Source organism: Nestor notabilis, unplaced genomic scaffold (genome assembly GCF_000696875.1).
Source record: "Nestor notabilis isolate BGI_N333 unplaced genomic scaffold, ASM69687v1 scaffold35271, whole genome shotgun sequence".
NCBI classification, from domain to species: Eukaryota; Metazoa; Chordata; class Aves; order Psittaciformes; family Psittacidae; genus Nestor; species Nestor notabilis.
In genome coordinates this window covers 1-2,547 of record NW_009916701.1, presented here as the reverse complement: position 1 = coordinate 2,547, position 2,547 = coordinate 1, and the positions used below count along the sequence as shown (strand labels likewise).

Below are 2,547 nucleotides of genomic sequence, written 5' to 3'. Positions count from 1 at the left end.
AGAGGAAGAAGGGAAGAAAAAAGTGATTTGTTTATCTCTAAGTCAGCCCCACTGCTCATAAAAATGCACTATGCCACAGCAAAGATGAAAACAGGACATCTTCCTGACAATCACGTACAGGTGTTTTATGGCATGTCTGCTAGTTAATTACTTCCATGTGCCCTGATCAGAGCTCCTATAATCCTGTTAGGTCTCACTGAGCTCTGAAATGCTCCAGAGGCTAAGGCAAAAAGCAGGCAGTGATCTGATAGCTCCTGTTTGGAAGACAAGCCAAGGAGGAAACTGTTAGAAGTTGGTATCCAATAAAATGTCAATTGATTCTTTGCATGTTTTCGTGCTGAAGTGCTCCCCTCTATGTGTATTTATCAGAAATCAGACTCTCAATCACCAGAAAAGGTGTTCTCAGAAATTAATACTTAGGTACAGGATCCCATTTTTCCCTTGTTGCACTGGAAGTGACATGTTCCATTGTAAAGCAGAAAGGAAGCCTTAAATTTGGCATATTTTCAATAACACATGCTTTTACCATCAGCTTTTCTTGCTTTTATTTATATCTAGCAGCAAAGTAGAACAAGCTTTTGACAATTGTAGTGCTAAACACTTCTTATTTCTCTCATGGTAAGAATGGGCCATGATTCTGTATTTGCATGGCTAGAATTGAGTAGCATTGCAGTGGCTTAACAGCAGTAGCAAATAGCATACACAGTGCTATAGGCTTGTGCACCTCCATGCTGCTTGGTCTTTCAAGAAACAGACAACAAAATTCAGACAGAAGTGCTAGAAGAGCTGGGCATGTTCACACACTGTTGTTCTTTTCCACAAGAAAAAAAACCAGAACTTGTCACCACCAATAGGGGAGATTTCAGTTAGATAGAGGAAATTATTTACTGTGGGAGTGGTGAGGCACTGGAACAGGTTGGCCAAGGAAGTCAGAAGTGCTCCATTCCTGGCAGCATTCAAAGCCAGGTTGGATGGGGCTTTGAGCAACCTGGCTTAGGGTGAGGCATCCCTGCCTGTGGCAGGGGGATTGGAACTAGATGATCTTAAAGTCGTTTCCAACCCAAACCGTTTTATGATTCTATGAGAGGAACCAAGATACCCATTGCTGTAGTGGGGCTTAGATGACATGAAGGTAACACAGCAAGGTATCAGCCAAGATGGTTTTAGCTTTGTTGAAATAGCTTAGTATGCAGCAAAATCAAATAATTTGTTTCCCACACCCAAATGAAGAAATGTTAGAAGTACACACATGATGTATAAAGTTTTTCCCAGATAGGAAGCAATGGCAAGTAGCATTTTAGGCATGTCACACTCATACCAGCATTACAAAGATTTAGCCTTCTTCACAGACAGCTATAACAAAAGTTTGGAAGTAAGAAATCCTGACTTCCCTTTTTACTTTAATGGCTGAACGAATGTGTTAGTTTTAGGTTGGGTTTGTTTGGTTTTTTTTGCAGTAATACTACACAAAGTTCACATGCTAACTAAGTTTCTGCAGTGACATGAAATCTGCAATTCTGTAGTGATCTCTTCAAACCATTCACTGCTCAGCACAACCCCTCTTCTTCAAAAGAGGAAAGATAACTCAGGTACTTCACATACCTTTTGAAGATGCATCCTGCTCACATAACTTTTGGAATCTTATCTTCTTTGCTGACCTTCAGAAAGGTTCCTAGAAACTGGGTCTAGGACACAAAAATTGGTTTTAAGCTTAGTTTATCCTCCCCAAAGTGGGGCAATTAGTATGCACTTCTTGCTTCAACTGTTGCTGTGGTTCATATTCTGAACCACATACATAGGGATGATACTTAAGAGTTACTTCACTTCTGTACTTGGGTAACCAAGAGCAAGGAAAAAGCAACAAATATTATAATTACCTATGCTCACAGAATAAAAATGTATATTCAGTGTCTGATTTTCTCTTTCAAGACTGCTTCTGATGCCAGAAGGAAAGCATAATCTACACCTGCGTTTTGCAGAGGACTTCAATAGACAAGTGGAAGACTTCCTACGCTGACCAGAGTAGGAAACAACTTAGAGGTTTTTCTTTTTGCTTTATTTGTGAATTCTAGTAGGCTTTCCATTTTCATTCAAGTTACAGGGAGGTCTGAATCCTGTAATAAAAAATATGAAAGATATTTGCATGAAAATCATAATTTTGATAATATGTAAGCCTCTCAGTAGATCAGAGTGCACCACTCTGCTGCAAGATTTTTGACATGTTTTTAAACTTAATTCTTGCCTCATGGGCCAAATAGCTGTCCAGAGGTGTTAAGAAAGACAGAAAACATGATCTAGAATGCATGCCTTTATGTGCTCTTAACATTAAAGGGCAAAAACATTGCAATAACTGGGATTCAGAGTTGTTACATTGACAAATTTGTCAAAGTTACAAGAGCTGAAACGATAATGGGGTACACTGTTTTAGAGAGCATGCTTCACCACCACTATCAGAAAGTAGTCACTTCGTACACATGCCTGCTTTACAGAAGTTCCTTGAATACTAGGGGACTTAAGCCTCATCCTCCTCTCCCTCCTCCTCGAATT

The 2,547-nt window shown here is 39.6% G+C and overlaps 1 protein-coding gene across 1 annotated transcript in view; it reads left to right on the top strand.

Annotated features, from left to right (window-relative positions):
- Positions 1-2,017, top strand: part of BPHL (biphenyl hydrolase-like (serine hydrolase)) — a gene marked incomplete at its 5' end in the record, with an annotated part of 13,572 nt that extends 11,555 nt beyond the window's left edge. The window contains one exon of the mRNA XM_010024685.1: positions 1,930-2,017. Coding sequence (XP_010022987.1) covers positions 1,930-2,017 — 88 coding nt within the window. The remainder of the gene's footprint in view (positions 1-1,929) is intronic.
- Positions 2,018-2,547: the final 530 nt, after the last annotated feature.